Source organism: Camponotus vicinus, unplaced genomic scaffold (genome assembly GCF_025532165.1).
Source record: "Camponotus vicinus isolate PSW18456_S1 unplaced genomic scaffold, iyCamVici1.0 SCAF_11, whole genome shotgun sequence".
NCBI lineage: Eukaryota > Metazoa > Arthropoda > Insecta > Hymenoptera > Formicidae > Camponotus > Camponotus vicinus.
The window spans coordinates 9,363,576-9,377,166 of NW_028141947.1; the positions used below are offsets into that span (position 1 = coordinate 9,363,576).

The 13,591-nt window shown below is 32.6% G+C and overlaps 3 protein-coding genes across 5 annotated transcripts in view; 1 reads left to right on the top strand and 2 right to left on the bottom strand.

The window, feature by feature from the left end:
- The first annotated feature begins 7 nt into the window (after positions 1-7).
- On the top strand, positions 8-5,094 carry Swi2 (Protein singed wings 2). Of its 2 annotated transcripts, none has more exons than XM_083082121.1 (10): positions 8-313; positions 1,482-1,649; positions 1,846-2,005; positions 2,301-2,457; positions 2,746-2,894; positions 3,008-3,193; positions 3,475-3,633; positions 3,884-3,994; positions 4,308-4,397; positions 4,511-5,094. In XM_083082121.1, the coding sequence occupies exons 1-10, from the start codon at positions 291-293 to the stop codon at positions 4,694-4,696; spliced, it is 1,389 nt and encodes a 462-aa protein (XP_082938247.1). In that variant the 5' UTR covers positions 8-290; the 3' UTR covers positions 4,697-5,094. The 2 variants fall into 2 exon arrangements, with proteins under 2 accessions (XP_082938247.1, XP_082938248.1); XM_083082122.1 differs by lacking the exon at positions 8-313 and adding an exon at positions 918-1,019.
- LOC145961674 (uncharacterized) lies at positions 4,939-8,417 on the bottom strand. Its single transcript, XM_083082120.1, has 9 exons — positions 8,046-8,417; positions 7,253-7,356; positions 6,882-7,167; positions 6,678-6,782; positions 6,462-6,595; positions 6,098-6,254; positions 5,767-5,905; positions 5,343-5,518; positions 4,939-5,119 (listed from the first exon to the last, which is right to left on the bottom strand). Exons 1-9 carry the CDS (start codon positions 8,260-8,262, stop codon positions 5,028-5,030), a joined length of 1,410 nt encoding a protein of 469 aa, XP_082938246.1. The 5' UTR covers positions 8,263-8,417; the 3' UTR covers positions 4,939-5,027.
- A 1,085-nt stretch (positions 8,418-9,502) lies between these two features.
- The window catches only part of LOC145961436 (uncharacterized), a 73,015-nt gene continuing 68,926 nt past the window's right edge, over positions 9,503-13,591 (bottom strand). For both annotated transcript variants that reach the window (XM_083081599.1, XM_083081600.1), the window contains one exon: positions 9,503-13,451. In XM_083081599.1, the coding sequence (XP_082937725.1) occupies positions 13,076-13,451 (376 nt within the window). In that variant the 3' untranslated portion in view covers positions 9,503-13,075. The remainder of the gene's footprint in view (positions 13,452-13,591) is intronic.

A 13,591-nucleotide genomic window follows, 5' to 3' on the forward strand; every position in this document is an offset into this window, starting at 1 on the left:
ATATGTTCACTACACATTAAGCTATCGTTTTAGTTATCCACCTGCTGACATGCCGAATATACGGCTTCTATTTTCTCATTAGCATCACTGCCATTCTTCAGACAACACCCGTTGTGATCGTACATGTGATGCGAATCCGTTGCTAGATCGACATCGCGTTAAAAGAGTGCCGAGTGATACAAAAATTTGTTTATGATAGACAAACACATATTTGTTTGCAAATTTGTTTGCAAACACTCGTCAACACTTATTTTTATTTATAGCATCTTAAAGTATTTTAAGCGACGAGAATGTCAGCGCAACGAACTTTTTTGTGGGTATTTAAATTTTATTCTATTTTTCTGGATCTAATATTTTGTACAGATTAATAAATTAGTTGTTGTCTATAGCTTGTAAAAGATTGTACATAGTTTCTTTAAAGTTATATGAAATCCTTTGAAATACATATTAATTGCAAACTGAAAACTCGTGTTTAGAAACCATTAGAAGGCATGTTTATAAAATTTTATTAAGAATATTTAATCATTATATTGCTAGATATTTATTGATGAATTATAATTATCTATCAAAGAATGATGTTAATATAATAATACAGTTTTTAAATTATTTGAAACAATAAACTTTATTTAATTTAAATCTATGAATAATTATTAATCAGATATTACTTATGCATTTACATATTGCGCGTAAGTAGAAAAGTTGTACTTAATTAGTAATAAATCACATTATTGCTAAAATTCGTGATGAAATTCTTTGCGCGAAGGATGGGCCATCATTAGCAGAGATAACTGTAACAATATTTGCACGATATTTAGTATCAGCGCGGCAAATTTCGCGTTGACAATCAAAGCGCGAAGATATTTGTGTCGCGTGATTTGTTCGCATTCATTAGGCATGCTTAAGCATGAAACAGAATTATTTGAAAGGTTAAGTTTAATTAATCGTGAAAAAGTACTGATAAGTTAAGACAGCTGCGATACGATTAAAAGGTGATAGATGAGGGAGATATTAAATGCGAGGTATTAAATTATATATATAAATTAATATATAATGAGGAAAAGACACATAATGATGCATTGGTCTCGTTATCGCGTCTTGCACAAACAATGAAAAACTGCCAAGTAATAAAGATTATAAATCTCTCACGCGCATTTTTCCGTTACATACTTTTACGAGAATCCGTGAATTATGTAACATTGTTAAATAAAGTTCAAGATTTTGTTATATGATTAAATACCCAGCAAACACAGAATATTGTAGCAACATTGCTGCAATGTTGTAATATTGCCGCAATGTTGCCGTAATATTCTGTGTTTGCTGGGTAAAGTACAAATTTTCGCGTAATCGTATGTAGATATTTAAATATAATGATGAGCAAAGTTAAATTCCATTAAAGAACATGCCATCGCGATTATTTCTCAGCAATTTAATTTCTCAAGATTTTTTGCACGGTTATACAAATAAAATCATTTCAATTACAGAATCGCATTTTTCTATATATATGTACATTTCTCGCATGGCTTTACGAAGGACGATGATATTTGTTATTGGCATCATCCACATGCCAACGACTATCCCGAATGCGATTTTGTGAAAAGTCGGCAACGTCTCGTCTGTTTCAACGGTCTTAAGGACGAATGGAAAGCAAAGTAAGTAAAGTGTTGTTAGAAAATAAATTTAAAATATAAATTCTACATTTTCGGAAATTTTTTAAATTATCGAGCTAGAGAATCGTTCATTCTTTGATACGAAATTAAATTGTTTGAAATTTATGACTATAAATTGTCTATGATAACATTCCTATGGATGATTTCCTTATGGATGACATCCTTATTGGATTTTCAGGGCTGAAAATGTGCAGATTCTTATTCTTTGCGAGTGGCCAAAAGCAACGTTTGATCCAAATGTTCTACGAGGATTCACGTCTTTGCGAAAATTAATGATCGCAAATAGTAATTTAACTCAATTGTCAACTGCATTTCCGATCGAGACACAATTTCTTGAGGTAGAGAATGTTTGTCAAATGCTCGGAAAGCAATTGAGAGCTTTGTGTTTAGAATTTACTAAGGTTGCTTCTTCGAATTTTCATGAACAATAGAATAATAATAATAATAATAATTGTAACGTTATTTCGTCTATTAAGAGACTAAAATAGAAATTAGCAATCTGTATAGGAAGATATTGATCATGAAAATTCATTTTTATGCGTGTATGTGTGTGTGTGCGAAATATATCTTACGTATAGATTTTATCTTGAGAATATTTATGAGAACTTGGTGGGGAGGTGTTTATATTAATAGAAAATCAATATAACCGGCACCAAACTGCATACATTTCCAAAAGATGCGTTTTCTAATCTGCGCTCTTTGAGATGTCTTGATTTAAAAAACAATGCTCTCGAAGAGATCAACATAACGGCTTTTAATATGCCTGCATTGAAGCATATTCTTCTGACTGGTAAGGATAATTTCATAAAGTTTTTAGTTACATACATCTAGAAAAATCATATACATCTAGATCGTCCTCAAAATGTGCATTTCTTTCAAAAGTAAAATTTATAAATGAAAAATAATAATTAAGAAATGTGACAAATTAAAATATATTAATCTACTTATATTAAAAATCATAAATAACATTTTTTCTTGTATACGGAGATAGTTTATTAGTCCTCAGCAACGAATTGTTTAATTAAGGAATCACATAATGTGCGCGTCATGGATAATTAATGAAGATATACTGACGAAGGTAATCCATTGAGATGTACGGAGGATACAGCATGGATTTTGGACCCCAACGAAGGATCAGCCGCGAGTAAAGTCGTCGACAAAGACAAATTACTTTGCGCTACGCCGTATGATGGAAGACCGCTTCTCCCGATCGTCGAGATAATCGCGGTAACGAGAAAATACACTCCTCTCTTGTAACTGAAGAGCTGGGTAGAATGTATAATATATACATTATTTGTATATTAAATTTCTCATATTAACTACATCAATATAATTTTTAGATATTAAAAGAGGAATGCAAGCAAACAATTTGTGATTGTGAATTGATTTATGTGATTGGTGCGGGCATGTTTACACAGAAACAGCTTATAGCTTTCACTTCAGTCAATTGTAGCCATCGCGATCTAACTGAAATGCCCAATTTTTTACCTGCGAATACGACGACTCTTCGCCTAACTGGAAATAAGGTTCTATCTGATTCTTGTTTTTTTCACATGAAATATGAATAAAAATGAAAGAGAATTATAGACAGAATTCACATTATATATATGCATTTTTGCTAATATATTTTAAACAATAAATATCAATATATGAATCTAATTTAATATAAAATATTTTATTCTTTCTCTTACTATTCTTGTATAATGGATATATATATCACAGATATAGATCCGTGATTATATAGGTTATTAGGTAGATAAAATATGTATGTGGCAGAAATACTTTTAATTTCTTGTTTACTGTGCAGATTACGGACCTAACTCCACTCACGACAAATCCCTCCTACAAGTCGGTTCGAGATCTTTACATGGACGATAATCTAGTAGAATCTATCGTTCGGCTAGAAGGATCAGATTGGCTAGACCATTTTCGGCTCCTTAATCTCCGAGGGAATAAACTCATCGATGTTAGTTCATCATATCGAAGTGAATCGAATTACTTGTGAAGACTTGAATTTATTTTGCGCGGTAGACATGTTGAAGTAAAGGAAAAATTGATTGAACTAATTCCATGCAGTCGATGATTAAGAAAATCAAAATTAAACACGATTTAAGAAGATTAGAAATTATGCGCACTGTTCTATATCAACATAAAACTCGTTACTGTTTAATGAGTCTATAGATATAGTTTATGATTCTTTGTTCTGCCTCTTTCAGTTGCCTACTTACGCTCTGGAAAACGCATTGTTGCACAACAGCAATGTAGCTGACCTATATCTCGGTAATAATTCGTGGACATGTGACTGTCATTTTACACCGAGTTTTCAGGTATGATTCTACTATATATTTAAACGTATTTAAAATTGACAAAAAACAATTTTATTGGCAATTAATTATTCTTTTCGTTTAATTGAGGTCAGCACATTTTTTATCTAAAATTTTTAAAGAATTACAAAATAATTATGAATAAAAGTTAAATAAAGATAGGAGGAGATGAAAAAGAATTGTGCAATAGTAAATCTAATTTTTAATTTCTAATATCTGATATTCATGAATTCAATAATGTTCACGCTTTTTTAATGAACGCAGCATAATTCATAATTTTTATTAATTTAACAAAGTGCTATTTATATCTTTGTAGGATCTTTTGATTAGGCATTCAAACTTGGTAAAAGATATCAATGACATAAGATGCGCTCTCACAAGCGACAACGATAACTCGAACAAACAGGTGACTATTTGCATGTTTTTCTTATCAAGACGTATTATTGAAAAATAGATGTATGAATAATGAAATTGAGATGCAATTACATCGCGCTTTAATGTAATAAAATTGGTTTGTAGATTCGCGATCTTACGAGGACAGAGATCTGCATTTCACCGGATGAAGACTCTTGGTTTCATCCCCTCGATATTTTGAACATTGTATTGGCATCATTAATATTCCTTGTGCTTGGTAAGCTTTTGTACGATTATTGGTCTTTTAAGAAAACTGGAAAGCTACCTTGGATCGTTGCCAAAATACCATGATAATGCTATAAGTCTTTTATTTTTTGTAAAAGGATGAAGTGTTTAATTTTATTAAAACACTAATGGAGACTATAATGATAAAATCTTTGTATTAAAATATTTTCTTAATCAGGTTCTTTCTAATATTTGTGTTGTAAAGTTGTGTGTAAGTTGTTTGATTTTGATCAATCTTTTTTCAACATGATAAAGAAAATCAAATGTGAATTTAAATCAAGCGTAGAAGAATTCAACAGCATTATATATATATATACATATTGAAATTTTATTATTACAAACAAGTATGAAATAAATCATATCTTAGTATTTGATAAATCTCTTGAGTGATATCAGCTTACATTGTTTGTTGTTCCGTTTCTTGAATATATTTTTGATATAAATTTTCAGCAGCCGCAATCTTAGCACTATCTTTTCTAGAGCCTTGTCCTAAGAAATATTAGAAAAAATATTAAATTATTAATAATTATTTAGACGAAGAAAGAAACATAATAAATTATTGCGCTTCTTTTATGTCAAATTTTTTATTGAAATGTCAAATAATATTAAATCTTTGTACGTGATAGAATAAAAAAAACTGACTGAAATATTGATTTAATATATATTGGCATATATATATTGACTTTTATATTTTAAAAGAGCATATATATACCAATTCCAATACGGCCTAAAGCTATGCATTGAGCTGCATACATGAACCCTTGAGTTGTTCTCAAATTGCGTATAGAGTACTCAGGAGTAGGTTCACCTTTCTCGAGGCAAAATTTATAGAGCTTCTGCGACGCGTTTTTTAATTCGTCTTGATGAAGTGCTATTATCTCTAACATCCTAGATATCAGATATATAGGATTAGAAAATAAGCGTACATTTTTTTTAGATTTTTTAAATACTTGTTTAGTACTTTTGTATGTGCATATATTAAGTATAAATTAATTTTCACTATGCTCTTACTCAATTTTTTATATTATATGAAATGGATCCATTATTTAAAATGAATGAATTTTTTTCTTATTCCGACAAACTTTATATTGCTAAAATTTATATTCTGATTTATTATATTACATTATTGAACTTACTCTTCTCGCGAAAAATCAGATAATCCGCAGATGAACGACGAAAGTTTCGAGCCATCCATCTGACGCTCGGCTACCATCCATAATATTTTTGCCGCCAATTCGTTTTTAGCCAGATCCTTGGTCGCGGAACAAGACATTGCTGGCACATTATCCAAACTATGTTTAACAACGTGTAAAGAAGCACTTGCAACATTTTTGGACGTTAGATAAAGGACAAGTTATTAATAATTAAGAAATAATAAGCATTGTAATTTGCACTGTTACCGAAAGATGAAAAAATAGTATCTAACATCTATAATGATAATTCTATTTGTAAAATATAAAGTACTACCGCGAAATCCACACAGATCACCATTTATCACATATAGATTCGATTTCGGTTTATATTCGTATTTGATTGACACTTTGCACCGCTTCGCATATTCCTCAAGAATAGTCAATGGCGAACGAGGATTTGCAATTACTGCGGAACATTTTGCAGTGATATCCTATAATATGTGAATGCTTTTATCGGAATAAAGTACTAAAAATAATTTTGCATAAGTTAAAGACATCTTCATAAGAAATAAAATCATAAATTAGAAAATGTAATAATACAAATCTATAAAAGTTTGAACATGATTTTGAAAAGATTTGTGTTGTTTACTTTTATTTAAGCATGTTATATAAATATAATATAAAAATGCATCTGATACCTGCAAATTATTGTTTATAATTTTTACATCATCGGTCCTGTTAGGTTTATAAGCATCAGTTTCATCACATTTATTGATCATAAGCAAACAATTATCTATATTTATGTTTGGCTGAGTTTCTGTATCATTATCATCTAAAAGCAAATTTATATCTAAAAGTACATTTTTTGTGTTATATGTGTTGTTAATTGCAAAATTAATTTTATATACACGTACTATAGATATCGATATTTTCTGTGCCATTATCGTTGTACCATTCTTGTAATGCATCATCAGCGACTTTTGTCCACCCTTCCAAACTATTCTTTTCTTCTATTGTTTCTACCAATTATAAATTACGTAACATTATAGATATTTTCAGATGTGTGCTGACAAGTACTTTTAAAGGATTCTACTTTTTACAAATGTCATATCACTCACTTTCCTCAGAACTAACATTGATCTCTTTATCACCGCTATCCGTTATATTCGTGTCTGATTCCCCTTGGGAATTCTGACATTTATTCATCGAACTCGTTTTGAAATGTTGAACGACTTTATCGACTCTTGAAGGTGAATTCAAATAATATCTCTGATTGGGATATTTTTCTTCACACTGAATAGATTGTCCACTATGATGTTGAGATAAGTCGATTTGCTTTTCGTCAATATCGTGCGTTATAAGTTGCATTTCAATATTCTCGGTGGTTTCGGGGTGTTCTAAAATCTTGGAAAAAGTACATTTTCGTTTAAAATTCCGATCAATAAAATAGTAATGTAACAATAAGTGAAAAATACGTCGATCTACGTACATTCGTTTCATCTTCAGCGAGAACGAATTCTATATCTGACACTATCGTCGTGTTAGAGTCCTGAGAATCCGGGAAAAGAGCTGTGTGAAACGAGTTGGACGTGTCTATAATATCAAATGAGTATTAGATAATAGATTATGTTAGACATTATTCATGTTTAAATATTAAAGAGATTTAAAAAATTTCATTTATAAAAATTGTTGAAATTTTTAAAATATTTAAAAACTGAAATTAGACACAAAATTATTTCATTCGCAATAATTTGATAAATAATATTGTGTTATATTGATAATTGTAAATGGATCTAGTAACTAATATTGAGCTAACTTTATAAAATTCTAAAAAAATCGGCATATGATTTATAGATGCGACAATTTGTCAGTAAATCCATATTAATTCCAAATATAATTGAAACGAACAAATGGATGTAGGTCACTTATGTATATTACATCATATTTCTATGAAAGATAAATTTTCCTCGTGAATAAATTATTTGTATTTCTCATTCTATCATGAATACCATTAATTTAATAGCGTGATAATTATAATGAGGTTAATCAAGTGCATGGCTAAATGCAGACTCTGCATAATTAGATCACGCTACTGTAATCATTAATTTCAAGCTATTATTTTATTATTCAAACCATTTTATTATTACGTACTAAATTCATATTTTATATGCAAATTATAAAAAAATTAAATTATAAAAATTCTGTTGTTTGAGAGAAATTGCTGTAAAAGAACATCATATATGCATGAAGAGCTTCTTGATCGATTGCACGAGGAATTGTACCGTTTCCTTGAGCGCAGGGTGTCTTGAGTTGCTGCAACAGATCCTCGGCCCGTTCAATTACCGTTTCCATTTCGCAGAGAAGCGGTGCCGCCTGCGGAAATCGCCGTGTAATGGTGTCCCAAATGATCTCAGCATCTTCGACACCGTGCAACGATCTCGGCGGTTCCAATTTGGCATGTATCGCCGTATCGGCGAACGATGCGCTTCCGTTGGACATTCGAGGATTCCTTCTTTTCGCGGACCTGTTTACGACGTGATGAATATTTCATCGAGATCGACGCGATAAATCTGTCAGACCACAAGCGCGCGGTTTTACATTTCTCGCGGATGGAAAATTGACGGGTGGAAAATGTCAAGAGGCAAACAACGTAAGAGCGCGATATTGATGTCGCGTGCGATCTCTCTCTCTCTCTCTCTCTCTCTTTTGTGATATAAAATTTTATCAGATCGTATAAATAAAAATTAAGCTGATATAATTAGTTAGAAAATAGAAAGAGAAAGCATTTATTTTGAGAAATGCAATCGTAAAAATCATATTCAAAGATTTTATGTGATTAATTTATCGTATGTTGTTATACAAAAAGTTACTCTTTCTGTATTTTAAAACCATCTTCATTATTCTAAATATCATAAATATAACTGTCTTCTATATTTTTCGAAGGATTCCCTTTCAAAGGATTTCAAAAAAAATTAATATATTGCAAATCATAATTTTTTTAAATCGTAAATAATTATTTTCAATGTGATGGATTTTGTATGAAAAGTATACACTCATATGATAATGTATTCGAAAATCATTATAAGGATATCTTGTATTACGAGAGATCGAACAAAAATTACACCATGCGCATTATGATGCACGAATAATATGGATTTATCAATTTAAATTAATTTTAATATATATAAATAATATTAAGATTCCAAGGAATAAAGTAATTTAATCGTGAGGCAGAATATTCGTAAAAAGTCTATCTAAATTATATAAAAATTTGTCTGTATGTAATATATTTAAACAGCGAAGAACTTTTAAAAATTAAAATTATTCTAAATATGTTTTGTTTCTTTCTTTTTGTATATCTTTTCATTCTTTACTATTGTAATTATATTGTATATGTATTGACTCTATTAACTATCTTTCTTCATCATATGCAATGTATTTAGTTAATGTTTAATTATTATTTAAAAAAATCAGAGAATTGATATAAAAAAATCTAATTTGAATAATTCTAAATTCTAACGATTCCTCTTTTATCAGGTTTCATAGTTCTTTTACAGTCATCCTTTATCGTACTGATTCATGTAGAATCCCATTGGATCCTATTGAATCCCATATATTGGATCACAATTCTTCAGATGATTCTTCATGAGTAAAAGCATACACTTTTTCTCTACGAGAAAATGATTTAGAGAGTGAAACGAATAATGAATTAATAACATACTTCCGACTACTGTTCTGCTGGATTTCTTTAACGCGATGGTATTTTATTAAAATTATAAACACGGGATTACAATACATCGTGTAACGCGTAATACTTGCTTAGAAACGTCGTTGAATCAAGGCCTCTTTGATTCAAAACTCTTTACCATCCACTTTTTTAGCTACGTGTGTGCGAGCCAGTTTGTGCTACGGCATTTTTTTTCGTGTACGTACTTACATACATGCATATTACTATATTTTCATAATCGTAGGACGCATTCTCGATTGAGCGCGAGACGTGGAGTCGAGTCATATCAACATCGAGTCATATAAATCTCATAATGTGACGTGCACGCTCCACGATTTAGACTTTTACCCGTCGAAGAAATCAAATTCCATACGGATTCGCTCGAAGTTACGGCATGAAGACAGGAACGACTTTTCGTACGTGCTTTTTAATGGCCGGGTCACATCGACATTTCGTGCCTGTAGAAAGATATTGGTAATATAAATCGTCGTCCCCCATGAAACGATGCGTCTTACTATGTGTATTACATTGGTTTTCATCGTCGAGGGACTTGCGTTTATTTATTTATTTAGAGACAGATGTGAGAACTCTACCGGCTCGTGGATATATCAAAAATTTCACGAGAAATGAGTTCTTCTTTGACAGAATCACTTTGTAAAAAATAAAAAAAAAAAGAGAATTTCGAGAGAATTTCTGTTTGAAAGGATCGTTCCTCGTCATTCATGAAAACGATCGCTACTTGAGTCTTGCTAGGCAGTAGTAATAGATGGAGGCGCGCTTAAATTAATTTCGAACTTTCGATATGTTAGAGTAAATTTTAACATGTCTTTAATATTGCAATCGCGCGCTTAACACATCGAGGAGCTTGGCGTATGCACAGTTTCGCTTCTGATGCACGCTACGTTATTCGCTAGTACGTTACTTGCTTTCGAATTCCATGTCTTTATAGTATATAGTATGTCATATACTCGAACAGTTTTTCGTATTCGGGTAGAAAGAGACTTATAAAACTTTATGAATAAATAATATAACTGCGGCAGTATTCGTGTAGATAGACGATGTCTTATATAGGTAGTGAATTATTCACGGAGCAATTCATGAGACTGGCGAAAGATATCTTAACGCGACCGGCGTAGGAATTTTTAAACTTTGTGACACGAAGTCTATGTATATGAGTTTGCAAAGATGTACAAAAATACCACAATTAACACGTTAGAAAACGTTAGAATCGCGATTGCAATAAATTCTAATTTAACGGCCATTTTTATATAAAATTATGCAATATACAAGCCATTGTTCAAAACAGTGGTGTAAGCAATTTTTCTCCTCACTTTGAAGTAGACAAGAAAAGTTTACGAAGATATAAAATCCAATTGCTTTATCGCGATCACTCGCGATATTTTTCTTAAAAGAGAAGTAATATATCTAGAATTTTTTATTTCACTCTAATTTTTACGTCTCAAACTTTTATTTTTGTCGACTTATACCGCTATTCCGTCCAATGGCTCACTATAAACTCGCTTCTCAATCAACTTTTCTCGAGTTTACTTATTACTCGAGTTTGGACCACGTATCTTTTTTCGAACGATTAATGATCTAGAAGTTATATGCTGGACAGCGTTAAGATATCGACGTCAAGGAAGATCGCATCGAAAGATCGCGATCCATCTTCGCTGATGGTTTCGAGGATGCGTATATGCGAACGTGAGTTCACGCGAGAGATTTATTTCCGATTGTTGATACGCTTACTTCTATCACAGCATACAGACGTACGTTTAAACGCGCTTTACCATACAGTGTCTATAATAGGCTAACGCATGAAGATCGCGTCCATTGTTCGCTTAATCGTTTCGTTTGCTTAATTCCTGTTGCATTCGCAATAGAATTACGGCGTACACGCTCTTCTTCGGCATTCAATTAGTTACACATGGATATCTACGTTCGAGCCACGCGCATCGATACCAAACCTATTAGATTAATGCGAGTGAACTATCTACGTATCTCATGCTGTCTCTCATAAATCACCTATAAAGTTTAGATAGTTGAAAACCGCGGATCAGGGGATAATATAAAAAAAAATGATCATTGAATTGATGTGGAATAGAATTACAGTGAGACGAATGACTAAATCATTGCATAAATAAATGACAGTATAATGGGCATTAATATATTGCACAATAATGCAATATAATGCATAACTAATTAGCTAAATAATGCACTAGTAGATAACACGCAAAGACTATTTGCGATAATGATTAAGATTACAAAGGGCATTTATCGATAAAATGAGGATCCACTTAAATTTAATTAGATTCTTTATAATATTCATTAGAGCCAATAATATGGTTCTGAGGATGTCATGTTGACTACTAGATTTGCGAATGTACGATGAACGTGAAATTTTAATTAAATCCTGACGTTATTATAATTTAATAATCATCTTTTAATAATAAAAAACAATTTTATGCAGTTACCTTAATACGAATCACTGTAACATATTCAAGCGATTAATTTGACAAATGATGAGCTAATTTCATTAACGGATAGATAAAATCTAGATAAGTGCAAAGGATCCGATTATAACGGATTTTCTCGCAGATCTCAAGAAATTAGTGTTAACGATAAGCACGAGTGTCGTCTCAGGACGCATGCAATCAGGAGCAATCAGGAATACAATCGAATATTTCTCAATCTTTTCTCAATATACACTCAGTTTAATGCCGCGAATATCACTCGCGTATCGCACAACTTTTAGCATCCTATCTTTTCTCGTCAATTCGCATGAAAACTATCTGTGAAGAGCTTCTCTCGCGTTTTAGCGCTCGCATTTTCATCCTTCTCTCTCTTCATCTCGTTATTTTTATCGTCGTAGTCGCGTCGTAGACGTTATGTTTACGACGTTCATCCGATAACCGACCGAAAGTGCACTCAACGAAAACAGCATATCCTACGTCTTTTAGAAGCATTGTATATGTGCGTATATAAACGCCAATTTCGCTGCTCTTCGTCCACTCGCGCGTATCTTGTTACTCTTAAATCGTGTGTATATCTAAACCTACCATGATACTGCGGTGTTATTGTAAATGCCATATATACGAGCGTACGAGAGGTGCGTGTACATCTTCCTCTCATCGACTCGTTAGAATTATAGGCGTCTTGCAATCCATTCTTGCGCGATAAGCGGATTGTCATCCATCCTGATTTAATGAGTCGAACCGTAATCTGCTTATTCAAAGTAGACTAATCGTTATAAGATTAGATTGAAGGAACAGAGAATTCGAAGATGGAACCATTTTCGCCACCAATTGAGTGCTTCATCTCGTGCGCTCGCTTCTATGTGCTTTGGATATATTCTACGGGATTTCGTACGATTACTGCAAGAGTATGTATATGTATGTGTGTGTATGCACGTGCGCGTGTAATGTGTGTGCTCTTGGGATGGGAGTGTCTGGCTGCCGTACACTCCGGTCCGTTACTTCAGGGGTAGCGGAAACAGGTAAAGGAAGGGAGGGGGCCAGAGCGAGGTAGGCATTTAAAAATCATGACTATTCACACGGTGGTCTCGATATTGGCAATGGCGTATTGTCAACAAATACTGTCCTTCCCATAATTCTCCAGGTACATCTCCTGGGGCGTGGCTAGGTTGTAGCGTCCACTCAATCGGCTTCCGGTCAAGCCGTTATTGTGGTGGGTGTGATTCACGTGGAGATGATTGACGTTCAGGGCGACGTTTTTCTTCTTCTTGCGCGCCTTGTGCCGATAGAGGCAGTACTTGAGGCAACCGGTGGCCAGTAAGAGGATCAGAAATATACCCAGAGCACCGGCACCCACCGCGACGTACAGCAGCGTAACCCCGAAACGGTAGGAGCAATTAGCCTCTTCCTCGTCGAAGCCCGAAGGACAATGGCGCACGCCGTCGCACCACAGAACCGAGCTGATGCACGCTTGAATCTCTGGACATCTGACGAGAGATAAGATATTTTCGATTACATTTTGATTTTATTTTTATACTTATTTATATTTATTTACACTTATTTATATTTATTTTACTTACAACAAGTAAATGTTTAAAAAATTTCTAAATTCTTTACTTTACTTGGA

Bases quoted from the DNA above. Each gene is read 5' to 3' on its own strand.
- Swi2 (XM_083082121.1), top strand. From the start codon at position 291: ATGTCAGCGCAACGAACTTTTTT. The intron at 1,650-1,845 runs GTAAGTAAAGTG...TTGGATTTTCAG, and splicing joins AAGGACGAATGGAAAGCAAA to GGCTGAAAATGTGCAGATTC. The intron at 4,398-4,510 runs GTGACTATTTGC...ATTGGTTTGTAG, and splicing joins ACGATAACTCGAACAAACAG to ATTCGCGATCTTACGAGGAC.
- LOC145961674 (XM_083082120.1), bottom strand. From the start codon at position 8,262: ATGTCCAACGGAAGCGCATCGTTCGCCGATACGGCGATACATGCCAAA. The intron at 7,357-8,045 runs GTACAATTCCTC...TTGATATTATAG, and splicing joins ACCCTGCGCTCAAGGAAACG to ACACGTCCAACTCGTTTCAC. The intron at 7,168-7,252 runs GTACGTAGATCG...ACTTTTTCCAAG, and splicing joins TCGCTGAAGATGAAACGAAT to ATTTTAGAACACCCCGAAAC.